Genomic DNA, 11732 nt, shown 5'->3' with positions numbered 1-11732 from the left:
TCTTGGAGCATAGCTCTGTCCAGATGCATAAGATTGTTTCCAGTAAATATTTATGGAATGCTTAGTGAAATCTTTAACCCCTTATTTACGGGGCACCGAGAAATAACCAAAAAGGATACAAAGAGGAACAAAGACACAATAAAAATATAAATAACTAACAAAGAACAAGAGAAGAAATGTGAAAAGCAACCAGGGGAGAACGATGGTAAGAATCTGAGAAATTTGGGAACATCTGCCAATTTTTTTTTCTTGGTGTAAGAAAAAAATGAGTCATTAAAAAGGAAGAGAAATGTCGTGGTGACTGTGAGTGGCCCTACTTTGTACCCTGGGCTGGTGTTCTTAACCCCTGAAAGAATGTTGGCAATTTAGTGTTCCCTGTTGCATTTTTTTCAGTGGACATGTAACATTTTTCTTCACATGTTTAAATTCTTGCAAAGGGTGTTGTGACTTGTATCAAAGAAATCTAAAAGGTAACTTAATACTTAGCCACATGCCTCCGGGCACCTGAGCGGCTCAGTTGGTTAAGTGGCAGAGTTGAGGTCAGGTCCTGATCTCACAGGATGTATGTTCAAGCCCCGCAAGGGGTTCCGTGCTGGCAGCGGGGCCTGCTTTGGATTCTCTCTCTTGCTCTCTGCCACTCCTTGCTTGCGCTGTCTCTCTCACAGATAATTAAATAAGCATTAAAAACATACTTAGCGATATCCCTTGTGAGAGAGAGACCCCTTCTTTAATCTTCCGTGGAAGAGTTTACTTGGATCCTTTATCCCCTTGAGTTCGTTATTTCCACTTCATGTCTCCCATGGAACTTTATCCCAATACTGTCTTTTTGCATTTGGTCTTTCTTGATCTTCCTACCATACGCTTCTAGGAACCAAAGACAGGTATAAGCATTGAAATCTGATGTTATTTCCTGCGACCCCAAATCTGTGTTAAAAACACCCCCTGTGGGTTGTGTTCTATTTGCACCTGCCTTAGTGGGAGATGTAACGGACGAGCATGTGGAATTCGTTACCCCCCCTCCCCCTCATCGCCCCCCAAAGAAATCGTGGAAGAGACCCAGTCCTCCAGCAGGAGAGTGTGACAGCGAGGCTGGAGCGCACGGGGACAGTGACCTTCCTGTTGTCTCACGTCCTCCCTTGCTTCTCCGCTTTGCAGGCGCCGTCACCCTAGAACTCCTTCCCCTTTCCCCATTTGCCAGCCCCTGCTTGTGCTTTGGATCTCAGTTCGGACGCCACCCATTACCTCCTTCTGGAAGCTTTTGCCGACGCCTCAAGACTGGCTTTGCAGCTCCCGGAATACACCCAGGATTCCTGGGGTTATTTCCGTGTTATTAACAGCACTTGTTACACGATGTGGTATCAGTCCCTGGTTTGTCCCTTCCCGGGGCATGGCCATGTTCGGGGGCCCAGCCCTCAAAGGCCGCGTATGTGCAAATGCCTCTTTTCATCTCGGACTCTGCCTTCTAACTCCAGCTTCACAGATGCAACCGCTTCCTGCACAGGTATTTTACACTTGCCGCCGTCCGAAACTGGACTCCTGCCCACCCCCCTCCCCAGTCTGGCTCCTCACCCGTCTTCCCCAACTATAACCCGTCTGTGCGGTGCTGTCCCACTGGAACGCCCGTCTTCCCTTGCCTGCCGCCGAGATTTGTGCAACAGACTCGTCACTGGTCTCCTGTTTCAATTTTCCTTGCCTTCTTCCTGTCTACACAGAATGAGGGCAGAACTCTCCAGGGGCTCCCCTCTCATTCGGATAAAAGCCCAGCTGCTTCTAGTGACCTCCCTCCCCTCCCCGTCTTCTCCAGCCACAGCGCCTCCTGCTGGTGCTCAGACAGGCACGAACCACGCCTGCTCCGGGCTCAGGCCTTCGCCCTTGCTGTGTGCTCTGCCCCGAAAGCCCTTTCTTCCCAAAGATGCGCCCAACTCGTTTCCTCCTGTCCTTCAGGCCTTTGCTCAAATAGCTCTTGCTCAGTGAAATCTTACCTGCTCAGCATACGTAAAATTTCAAACCACTTTTTTTTTTAATTTTTTTTAACGTTTATTCATTTTTTGAGAGACAGAGAGGGACAGAGCATGAGCAGGAAAGGAGCAGAGAGAGGGAGACACAGAATCCGAAGCGGGCTCCAGGCTCTGAGCCGTCAGCACAGAGCCCGACGCGGGGCTCAAACCCACAAACTATGAGATCATGATCTGAGCCGAAGTCAGACGCTCAATCGACTGAGCCACCCAGGCGCCCCTCAAACCACTTTTTAAAAGTTGTCCCCATCATCTTCCTGCTTTATTTTTTTTTTTAATTTTTTTTAACATTTATTTATTTTTGAGACACAGAGAGACAGAGCATGAATGAGGGAGGGTCAGAGAGAGGGAGACACAGAATCTGAAACAGGCTCCAGGCTCTGAGTGGTCAGCACAGAGCCCGACGCGGGGCTCTAACTCACGGACCACGACATCATGCCCTGAGCTGAAGTCGGCCGCTTAACCGACTGAGCCACCCAGGCGCCCCCCTGCTTTATTTTTTATAAGTGCATATACTACATACTTTTTCACTCATGTGTCTGAATTTCCCATTAGCATGCGAATTCCACGGGACAGAGACTTTTGCCCATTTTGTTGACAGCCGTCGTCCCGGGGTCCAGAGGAACGCATGTCCTCTGCCGCTACACCTTAAGAATCCGTTAAGTGCGTGTTGAACGAATGGCCTACCAGCCACATAGGAAGCACGCAGTAAACAAGCTTCCTACAGGAGGACATGTGAACACATTTCAAGAGTTTAAGACCGAAAGAGGACACGGATGGTCTTTTCCTAGGTAGAGTGTTCTAGGCTCTGCTTACATGGCTCCTGGTCGTGGGTCTCAACCTGAGTTGCCGACTGTGGGTCTTCTGTCTAATCATGTGGCCTGACCGCGCTGGTCGGTGCTCGTGCAGGAGCCACAGCTTGTGGTGGGATGGGACTTCACACCTGAGACTTCCTGTCTGCACACGTCGTCTCCGTGGTCATTAGTTCTCCCCCTTTCCAAACCTTTAGGTCACCAAGGAATAAACCCTGACTCCTGAGCCGCTGATTTTTTTATTTTTGAAAGAGAGAGAGAGAGAGCGCGCGAGTGGAAGAGGGGTGGGGGAGGGAGGGACAGAGGATCCAAAGGGGGCTCCACGCTGACAGCTGTGAACCCGACGCGGGGCTCAAACTCATGAACCTCGAGATCATGACCTGAGTCGAAGTTGGACACTCAACCCACTGAGCCACCCAGGCGTGCCATGGGCCTTGCTTTTGATACTTCAAACTACATTTTGGAAACTGTCGGCATTACAGTAACTGCGTAGTTACATTCTTAATACATTTCACCACGTGCACATATGTTAATTTTGTCTCCTTTTGAAACTTACATAAGTATAATTGTACTAAATGTTTCCTTTGTGTCTTCCTTTCACAGTATTATGTTTGTAAGGTTCATCCGTATCCTTCTCTGTAGCTCTGATCTGTTGTAAGCTGCTGAATAGTGTTTGACACTGTTTATTGGCGTTGGTGCAAATGTCCACTCGGGTTGTTTCCAATTGTGGCTCTACAAACAACACTACTGTGAAAATTCGGATACACATCTCCTGCTGTTTGTGTGCACGTGTTTCTCCCGGGGATACGTCTAGGATAACGCGGTATGTGTATCTTCAACTGACAGAACTCCAGCTGTCTCCCACGGTATGTGTGTCAGTTTAGACTCTGAATAGTAGTGATCGAAGCTGTTACTTCACATCCTTGCCAATAATTAGTATTTCTTGTCTTTTTAATTTTAGCAATTCTGGTGGAAGATCAGTAGCATCTAATCGCAGGATTAATTTGCCTTTTCTAGGGGCGCCTGGGTGGCGCAGTCGGTTAAGCGTCCGACTTCAGCCAGGTCACGATCTCACGGTCCGTGAGTTCGAGCCCCGCGTCAGGCTCTGGGCTGATGGCTCAGAGCCTGGAGCCTGCTTCCGATTCTGTGTCTCCCTCTCTCTCTGTCCCTCCCCCGTTCATGCTCTGTCTCTCTCTGTCCCAAAAATAAATAAACGTTGAAAAAAAAAAAATTAAAAAAAAAAAAAATTTGCCTTTTCTTAATTTTCTAACAAGGTTGATTGCTGTAGTTGTTTTAAAGTATGTGCACAAATTCTTTGGCAGTCTGTCGGGTCCGCAGAAAGTGGTCCAAATTCCCTCTCCTTGACCGGGGGCTCTGGTGGCTCATCTCTGAGTGAGGCAGAAGGGACACTGGTGACATCTCAGACTAAACATCTGCCTGGCTCCCTCTCTCTCTGGGAGTCACAGACTTCATAGTCCTTGAGGCTCTTTCTGAATTCTGAGTTTTCACGCTAGTCCTCTGTAGGTTACTTACGTCACAAACATCCCCTCCCATTTTGTGAGTTTGGTTCATTCTTTCGTAGTGCTTTTTGATGAACAAATTCTTCATTTCACTTATTCTTAAAATAATTTGTAAATTTAATCTCGTTAAGTCAATCCACTTTTCCTATGTTTATTTTTTTAAATTTTTTAATGTTTATTATTTTTGAGGGAGAGACAGAGTGCGAGCGGGGGAGGGGCAGAGAGAGAGAGAGGGAGACACAGAACTTGAAGCAGGCTCCAGGCTCCGAGCTGTCAGCACAGAGCCCGAGGGGCTCCAACCCACGAACTATGAGATCATGATCTGAGCTGACGTCGGACGCTTAACTGACTGAGCCACCCAGGAGCCCCCGCTTTTCCTATGTTTAGTGCTGTTGTGTCCTATTCCTTATTCCTGTCCGAAAGTCCCCAGTGTATATTTTTTATCTTCTCTTCTAAATGCGTTATAGTTTTGTCTTTTACATTTCAGCATTAATGCACCTGGAATTAGCTCTTAGGTATGGTGTATATTTTTCTCATATAGATATGTAATTACGCCAGCACAATTTCCTCTCCGTACTCCTCTGCATCCCATTTATTAAATACAGAATGTGCTCCTCCTTTGTTCCATTGATCCACCTGTCCGTCCTTGCACGGACACCACGCTGTGTGCCTTCATGAGGTTTTAGAGGGAGGGTTTTTTTTTTTCATTGAAGAAAAATTGGCATATAACATTAGTAGCAGGTGCACCACATAATAGCTTGGTATTTGTATACAATAGGAAGTTATCACCATACAAGTGGTGCCCTCCACCCATCCTCCAGCCCCCTCCCCTTCCCCTCGACAACTACCAGTCTGCTTTCTGTATCTGTGAGTTTTGTTTTGTGTGTTCATTTGCTTTGTGTTTTAGAAAGCACAGGAAGTGAGATCAGACAGCACTTCTCTGACTTGGTTCCCTCCACCCGCGTGGAGCATGGCCCAGGGCTGAGCGAGGGGCTCCCGGGAGCCCAGGTGATGAAGGCTAGGGGTGCCGGGGACCCGCACTCGGGGTGGCAGTGTTCCCCTGTGCCCCTGAAGTCACGAGACGGTGCTCACCAGCACCTCCATCATCTGGAGATAGTCCCAACTGCTCCCTGCCCCTCCGGCAGCCGCCGTGAGATTAGCAGTGATCTCCTTTACAAGGAATCCAGGCAGCTCTGGAGGAGTCAGCCCGGGGACCTTGAAAACAAGGGTATCTCAGGCCCCAGAGCCCCTGGGGCCCCCGGAGAGAAGCGCCTCTTGCTCCCCAAGCCAGATGTTCTAGGGGCGTCCCCGCCCCAGCACAGGTCCCCAGGTTCAGGGGTGCCTGCGGTGGGACACACGCCCCTCCCTGCTCAGGGAGAAACCCCCGCCCTCAAGGTGCCTCCTGGTTTGTGTCTGCTCCCTGGAGGTGGGGGTCTCGGGTGAAACCGCATCTCCCCTCCCCTGCCCGCCCGCCTTGGCCTTTTCCTCCCTTGCTGGGGAGGGCTCCGCTCAGCTGGATTTTGGGTCTCTTTCGGCCATATCGCTTTGGTTTCCAGATAGGCTGGAGGAAAACCAGTGCTCCAGTTTCTTGGACAGACTTGTGCGAAGAGCGCACGAGCCCACGCCAACACAGACCTTCACCCGGCTTGAAACCCGTTTGAGATATCCTTGGTCACGTGCCTGCTTTGGGGGTGTCTGCACTTGGCTTGGTGCTCAGCTCTGGGCGCACCGCGTGGTAAGAAAGGCCTTATAGTAAACGTTAATGCATCTAGAAATCAGCTGAATTTCCCCTTGCGGATGGGGAGCACGGCCTGCCCCTCCTGAGAGCGCCTGGCCTGTGCAGACCGGTCTCCCTACTTCCCCTGTTCCCCAGCGGCCCTAGGGAGCCACCTGCCAGCCTGCCCTCCAGACTGAACTCCTGGGCCCTGCGTTATGAAGCCAGGGCGTTTCTACTGCAATGTCAGTGACAAGGAGCACAACCACTCTGAGATCACAGCTGGCTGTTTATTACCATTCTCCCCTTTAGAACGACACATGACTTTGCTCCTTCTCCTTCTGCAGGACATGAGGTCACAGCGGTGGGGTCTGGGAGTGGTGCTGGGGTCCAGAGCCCACGGCCAAGAGAGAATTCTTGAGGTGTCCTCAGGGCAAAAAGGTGGTTTTATTAAAGCTCGGGGACAGGACATGTGGGCAGGAAGAACTGTCCCAGGACCATGAGCAGAGACGATTATATACTATGGGGTTGGGGGAGGTAAAGTCACGGGGAGGTTTCCAGCGGGACTTTCATACCCACAGAAGACTCACAGGATGCAGGAGAGCCAGCTATCCTCAAGCCAAGGTTGTCTTCCCCTCTAGCAAAGCATTAGCATTAAGACAGTAGGAGCTCCTGGAGGAATGTTGTACTCTGTCTTTGCCTGAGTATTTGTCAAAGGGCTGCAGGTTCTAAGGAAAGTTGATTTTACCTGCCATTTCCTCCTGCCTTTGTTCCCATATCACTATGGCCCGTTTACGGTCAGTGGGATATAAGTAATATAATGCACAAAACTTCCAGATTAGGTCACACTTCTAGTGGGAGAGAGATGTCCTTTCACTTCTGCCGTCTTGAAGAGGGAGAAGATGCCTGGATGTCAAGGCCAAGGCACACAGCGAGGATGATGGGGCAACGAGACTGAAAGCCTGTGTTCCTGCCATCTTGGAGTTCCCATGCCCAGGGAGCCCCCATGCTCATGTGCATAATCTGTGGGCCACCACTGGTCTGGGTCTGTTATGAGAGACACCCCTAATCCTAACAAATGCAAACTCTCTGAATACCGAGCCAAACCTGGTTGCTAAGGGGTTGATAAAGGAAATCATCTAGGTATAACACATATAACACATGCTTCCTCAGTCAACGGTAAACAGCACCTTCCTTTCCTGAGTCACGGCACCTGCTTCCCTCCTGCGGTGCTCCCGAGCACTGCCCTCCCTCAGTCAGTGCCCCTACAGCACCCTCCCTCCCTCCGTCAGTGCTCCCACAACATCCACCCTCCCTCCATTAGGGCTCGCACGGTGGCTGCCCTCCCTCCGTCAGTGCTCCCAGGGTGACCACCCTCCCTCTCTCAATGGTCCCATAGTACCTTCCTTCTCTCTGACAATGCTCCCATGGTGCCCTTCATCCTTCCTTCAGTGAGTGCTCCCACAGCACCACCCTCCCTCTGTCAGTGCTCCCATGGCATCCATCCTCCCTCAGTCAGTGCTCCCACAGGGCCCGCCCTCTCTCCTTCTGTGCTCCCACAGCATCGACCTTTGCTCAGTGAGTGCTCCCACAGGGCCCGCCATCCCTCCGTCAGTGCTCCCATGGTACCCGCCCTTCTTTAGTCAGTGGTAAACAGCATCTTCCCTTCCTCAATCAATGAAGATTATTGAACATCTACTATATTTCTACTTTGACTTAGTTTCTGTGAAGGTTCAAAACTAAGGTATAGAACCTACTTTCCATATTCCTACTGAGCATCAAGGAACCACTAGGTACTAAAAAGTCCATGTGAATAAATGTTACAGAAATGCAAAGAAAAAAGAGATGAGTGCTGATCACCATCATCACCATCATCATCACCAGCATCACTGTCATCACCATCATCATCACCATCACCACCATCATCACCAGCATCATCACCATCATCACTGTCATCACCACCATCATCATACCATCACCACCACCATCACCATCATCACCATCACCACCATCATCACCATCACCATCACCACCATCACCACCATCACCATCATCACCCCATCATCACCATCACCACCATCATCACCATCACCACCATCACCATCATCACCCCATCATCACCATCGTCATCACCATCATCATCACCATCACCACCATCACCCCATCATCACCATCGTCATCACCATCATCATCACCACCATCACCACCACCACCCGACACTGTGTGTGCCAGGCCATAAGATGAAGCTTGAAAGAGACAGGGCTGAGAAAGGTAAACAAGAAGGGTATACTAAGTGCAGTTAGCACATGGTCAGAGTGGGAAAGCGATGTTTGCTGCAGGGGGAAACAGGCTGAGAAAGCAACAACAAATATGCCACAAAACAGCTTTATGACAGTCTTAAACTTGTGCTCAGAGTTTTTAAATCCATTGCATAATTTGCTAAAGTAGTCTCCTATTCCAAAACCATTAAATTTGCTTAGTTATCAAATTCCTTTTAAATATTGTTTCTTTGATTATAAAACAATGCACAGGCATGACAGAAAATCTGGAAAAAAATTAAATGGTCAACTTAGTATCACAGGCTTCTGAAATAAATCTTCCTATTTTCAGGCTATTGTCTCTGTAATCACAGGAAAAAGACCAGAGACCAACGGACTTTCCTAGATCAACATTCATTTTCATTCACGTGGCCTTTACATATTTAGGTGGAAATGGCAAATACACTTTCCAATTTCATCTGTTCTTAGAAATCTGCTCAAGACTTTAGAACTGCTTTCCAGTTCTTTTTCACTTGGGACATGATAGCAACCAATTGAACTTAATAGAGAAAATTTATATTGCACCATTAAGTTTGGGTGGATTCTAGGTAACCCAGGCTTTACCAATAATTTGATTCATTCTTTTTGAGGTTTTATCCAACACCATATTCTTAATCAAGAAAAGATCCCAACCTTCCTACTGCAATAATTAACAGAATTCATATTACTTTATCTCTTAATTTCCTTGAATATTCATAGTATGTTTCATTTTGGAGGACCCATGGTAATAAATAGTGTGTAGGCCGTATCTTTACTGAGTCCATAATGACGGCCACATCCTCACAATGTAAATCAGAACTGTTGTAGAATAAATAGGTCACAATTTAAGAATCACCTCTGTAAAAGCCTACATTGGTAATAAATAAAATAAATGTGGATCTTAAAGATCAATTAGACCTTCAAATTTTTCAGGTGAGTAAATTAAGGTTTAAAGAGGTAAAGTGACTTACCCTCAAGTAAGTAATGCACTTAGTTAGTAATAGAGCTGAGATTAGAACCCAGGACCTCTAAAACCCATAAATGCGCTCTTCCCACTAAGCCATGTGGCCACTCTAGTTGACAGTTTTCATGATCCTTCTGTTTCCCTGGTCTCCACAGCAGCCAGACTCTCAAGGCGTTCAGAGGATTTCTCTCCAGTGTGAGATTTTTCGCGTTGAACAGAAGAGTTTTGCTTAACGGTTTTCCTACAGGCAGTATGTATATTTGCTTTCTCTGCACTGTGAATTTTCTGGTGTTTTGTAAGATACGTGCTCTGGCTAAAGGCTTTTCCACATTCATTACATTTGTAGAGTTTCTCTTCAGTATGAGTCTTCTGATGTTTTTTAAGGTCTGTCCCCCGGCTGAAGGCTCTGCCACATTTCACTGCATGCATAATAAGGCTTCTCTCCAGGATGAATGATTTGATGTTGAATGAGGCCTGAGCAGTAACTAAAGGCTTTTCCACATTCACTACATTTATAGGATCTTTCACTAGAATGAGTTTTCTGGTGATTTCTGAGGTTCGTACTCTGACTGAAGGCTTTTCCACATACGTTACACTTATAGGGTTTCTCTCCAGTGTGAGTTCTCTGATGTTGAATAAGTGCTGACCTATCACTAAAGGCTTTTCCGCAGTCACTGCATTTATAGGGCTTCTCTCCAGTATGAATTCTCTTATGTTGAATGAGGGCTGAGCAGAAACTGAAAGCTCTCCCACAATCATTACATTCATAGGGCTTCTCACCAGTGTGAGTTCTCTGATGCTGGATATGCCCTGAGCGGTCACTGAAAGCTTTCCCACATTCATTACACCTGTAGGGTTTTTCTCCAGTGTGAACCCTCATGTGTTGTGTAAGGAATGAACTCTGGGCAAAAGTTTTCTCACACTCATGACATTTATATGGTTTATCTCCTGTGTGACTTCTCTGATGTTGAGTAAGGTATGTGCTTCTGCTAAAGGTTTTTCCACATTCCTTACATTCATAGGGTTTCTCCCCAGTATGAGTTCTTTGATGGCGAGTGAGAGCTGAGTAGTTACCAAAGGCTTTCCCACATTCACTACACTCATAGGGCTTCTCCCCAGTGTGAATTCTTTGATGCTGGATGAGGGCTGAACAGTCACTAAAGGCATTCCCACATTCACCGCACCTGTATGGTTTCTCTCCAGTATGTGTTCTCTGGTGTTGAATCAGGTCGGAGCAGTAGCTGAAAGCTTTCCCACAGTCATTGCATTCATGAGGTTTCTCCCCAGTGTGGATGATATGATGTCGAGTAAGAGCGGAGTGATCACTGAAGGCTTTTCCACAGTCATTACATTCATAGGGCTTTTCTCCCGTATGAATTCTTTGATGTTGAGTAAGATGTGCACTCTGACTGAAGGTTTTACCACATTCACTGCATTCGTAAGGTTTCTCTCCAGTATGAATTCTCTGATGTAGAGTAAGATGCGTGCTCTGGCTGAAAGCCTTTCCACATTCAAGACATTTATAGGGTTTCTCACCAGTGTGAATTCTTTGATGCTGAGTAAGGTATGTGCTACGACTAAACGTCTTACCGCATTCAGTGCACTCATAAGGTCTCTCCCCACTATGAATTCTCTGATGTTGAATAAGGACTGAACAATAACTGAAGGCCTTCCCACATTCATTGCATTTGTAGGGCTTTTCCCCTGTGTGAGTCTTCTGATGGTTTGTTAGGTGGGAACTCTGGTTAAATCCCTTTCCGCATTCGTTACATCTGTAGGGCCGCTCTCCAGTATGCGTTCTTTCATGTTGAATAAGAGTGGTGTGGTCTCTTAAGGCTTTCCCGCATCCACTACATTCACAAGGTCTCTTTCCATCACACTCCCTTTGTATAATTAAGTCTGAGTTTTGTTGGAAGATTTTCCCACATGTAGCATGTTCACGAACACGCTGTTCTGCAGGATCACACTGCTCCGAAACTATTGATTGTACAGTGACAGCTTTTCCAAATTCATTAGCTTCTATACCTCTTTCTTGGGCAGGAATTTCCATGCAGGTGACTTTGTCTTGTCCCAGATGTGCTGATTCTTTTTTTTTTTTTTTTTTTTTAATTTTTTTTTCAACGTTTTTTATTTATTTTTGGGACAGAGAGAGACAGAGCATGAATGGGGGAGGGGCAGAGAGAGAGAGGGAGACACAGAATCGGAAACAGGCTCCAGGCTCCGAGCCATCAGCCCAGAGCCTGACGCGGGGCTCGAACTCACGGACCGCGAGATCGTGACCTGGCTGAAGTCGGACGCTTAACCGACTGCGCCGCCCAGGCGCCCCCCAGATGTGCTGATTCTTAAACTGTTCTCTGGGTCTCCAGGTACCTCCCAATACAGACTTTATCTTTGTAAGTTCTTCCGTGTT

General features: G+C 47.5%; 1 protein-coding gene across 1 annotated transcript; it reads right to left on the bottom strand.

The window, feature by feature from the left end:
- Nucleotides 1-8432: 8432 nt before the first annotated feature.
- On the bottom strand, nucleotides 8433-11404 carry LOC131513645 (zinc finger protein 184-like). Its single transcript, XM_058732772.1, has one exon. The coding sequence runs from the start codon at nucleotides 11370-11372 to the stop codon at nucleotides 9702-9704; it is 1671 nt and encodes a 556-aa protein (XP_058588755.1). The 5' UTR covers nucleotides 11373-11404; the 3' UTR covers nucleotides 8433-9701.
- Nucleotides 11405-11732: the final 328 nt, after the last annotated feature.

The sequence above is a fragment of the Neofelis nebulosa genome, chromosome 6 (assembly GCF_028018385.1).
Source record: "Neofelis nebulosa isolate mNeoNeb1 chromosome 6, mNeoNeb1.pri, whole genome shotgun sequence".
Taxonomy (NCBI): domain Eukaryota; kingdom Metazoa; phylum Chordata; class Mammalia; order Carnivora; family Felidae; genus Neofelis; species Neofelis nebulosa.
The sequence above is the reverse complement of the archived record's forward strand: the minus strand, read 5'-3'. Positions and strand labels throughout refer to the sequence as shown.

Excerpts from the sequence above, each read along its gene's own strand:
- LOC131513645 (XM_058732772.1), bottom strand. The coding sequence starts at position 11,372 with ATGGAAATTCCTGCCCAAGAAAGAGGTATAGAAGCTAATGAATTTGGA.